Source organism: Acanthisitta chloris, unplaced genomic scaffold (genome assembly GCF_000695815.1).
Source record: "Acanthisitta chloris isolate BGI_N310 unplaced genomic scaffold, ASM69581v1 scaffold4072, whole genome shotgun sequence".
NCBI classification, from domain to species: Eukaryota; Metazoa; Chordata; class Aves; order Passeriformes; family Acanthisittidae; genus Acanthisitta; species Acanthisitta chloris.
The window spans coordinates 221-2,402 of record NW_008658636.1 but is presented as its reverse complement, the minus strand read 5'-3'; the positions used below and the strand labels follow the sequence as shown (position 1 = coordinate 2,402).

The window sequence follows — 2,182 nt, the reverse complement described above, 5'->3', positions numbered from 1 at the left end:
TGGAATTTTGTCCTCCTGGGATGTCCAAGGGGTGGAATTTTGTCCCCATGGAACGTCTAAGGGGTGGGAGGTGGAATTTTATCCCCCTGGAAGGTGTTTCATGGAGCAGTGGATGGTGAGGAAAAGTCTCCAGCTCTGCTCATCCCAGGAGAGCAAAGTCCATCCTAGGTGGAAAAAAATGAGAAGATTGGGATGAAGTTTGTTGCACTTAGGGATGACTTCAACCACCAGTCAGAGCTGAGGAGCAGTGAGAGGTCCCAGACTGGGGAGGACCATCCATCCACATCCAGGACAGGAGGTTGTCCCTGACATGGGAATTACATCCCTGGAGATTTCCAGCTCCTTTTCTTGCCCCTCCAGGAGGACAGGAGCAGATGGTGTGGGGTTTGTACCTCTCTGGGCTGCTGGTTGCCACTCTCATCCCACCAGGATGCCAGTTGGATCCCAAGGACTTGGAGAACTCCTCCAGGTAATGGTCTTGGTGGAGTTTTCCAGGCAGGAGCTGTTGGATTAACTCCTCCTTCTCCATTCCCATTGCTGTCCCAGCTCTCAGGGTTTCCTGGTTGTGTCTCCATCCAAGGACATTCCCATGGGAAGGGACAACTTCCCACCAGTCCAGGTGGCTCCAAGTCACATCCAGCCTGGCCTGGGACACTCCCAGGGGTCCAGGGATTGAGCAGCCACAGCTTCTCTGTGCCAGTGCCTCAGCACTCTCACAGGGAAGGATTCCTTCCCAACATCCCATCTCTCCCTGCCCTTTTCCAGTTGGAAACCATCACCCCTTGTCCTGTCACTCCAAGTCCCCCTGGAGCAGGTTCCCTTTGGGAACCTTCTGTGGTCAATCCCAACATCACATCTCCATCCTGGAGCTGGAGGAGGAGAATCTAACCCTTGGAGAAGGATCTGATCCCTGTCAGGTGTGGAAATCAGGACAGGGTGGAAGTGCAAATCCACCACAGCTGAGCAGGACAGAGAAAATTTGGGATGGGGTTTTGGGTGTATTGGATGTCAGGAAGGCCCTGGAGGAGCTTCTTGGACCTCCCTGATGCTGGAAAAAAAATCCTTGTAAGGATCATTTTTTCCCATGTGATCTTCTTTTAATTCTGGATTCCTTCCTAGTTTTCTCTGGTATCCTAATGATTCTGGAGGATTTTCCAAAGAGTAAACTGGTTTGGAGGACTCAGCCATGGTCTGGGTATCTCCTACAGGGAAGATCCTGCTGTGATGGCCATTAAACCATATTTTTCCCTCCTTTTCCTCCTCCCCTTGGAGCAGGTGGCACTACGGATCAGGGAACATCCAAAGCTTCACATCCAACCTCAAGAGACACTCGGAAGGAACTTTCACCAGCGACTTCACGAGGTACCTGGACAAGATGAAGGCCAAGGACTTTGTGCATTGGCTCATCAACACCAGGAGGTACCAGGAAAGGGAAAAGGGGGAACATGTCCATGGAATGGTGGGAGGGGATGAGTGTCCAGCCTGGAGAAGAGAAGCTCCAGGGAGAACTTAGAGCCCTTTCCAGTGCCTCAAGGAGCTCCAGGAGAGCTGGAGAAGTACTTGGGACATGGGATGGAGGGACAGGACACAGGGAATGGCTTCCTGCTGGAAAAGGGGAGAGTTAGGTGGGATGTTGGGAAGGAATTCCTCGCTGGGAGGAGCTGAAGTGTTGGAATGGATTTTCCAGAGGATTCTCCATCAAGGAATAAGCTGTTTGGCTTTTGTTTTTCAGGTACAATTAATGGCAAGTCCAGCCCTATCCACCTGGGAATGTGGGATCCCTCCAGCCCCATCCACCTGGGAATGTGAGATCCCTCCAGCCCCAACCACCCTCAGCAGCTCCACAGGAAGGATTGATCCATCACCTGCAGCATCTTGGCCCATTCCATGTTTTCCCAGGCATCTCCTCCAAACCTCTGCAGCCTGGGATGAGCTTTCCCTCGACCCTGGAATTCTCCAGCTTGGCTTTCCCTGCGGTGATCCCTAAATCCCAATAAAACCTTTGCTCAATCCAGCAGTTGCTTCCTGATGTGTCCAAACTTTCCAAGTTGGGATCTCACACAACACTGATCCCATGGGATTTGGAGGCAGGAAATTACCATCTCCACCTTGGCTCAAGTGCCTTGGTTTTCCATCCATCCCTCCATCCCCAACCATCTCCATCCATCTCTCCGTCCATCCC

General features: G+C 52.1%; 1 protein-coding gene across 1 annotated transcript; it reads left to right on the top strand.

Moving 5' to 3' along the window:
* Positions 1 to 374: 374 nt before the first annotated feature.
* Positions 375 to 1,459, top strand: LOC103812152 (glucagon-2-like; the record flags this gene model as incomplete). Its single annotated transcript, XM_009085162.1, has 2 exons — positions 375 to 469; positions 1,273 to 1,459. Coding segments are annotated over exons 1-2 (282 nt in total), but the record flags the coding sequence as incomplete, so codon positions are not given.
* Between the last annotated feature and the right edge of the window lie 723 nt (positions 1,460 to 2,182).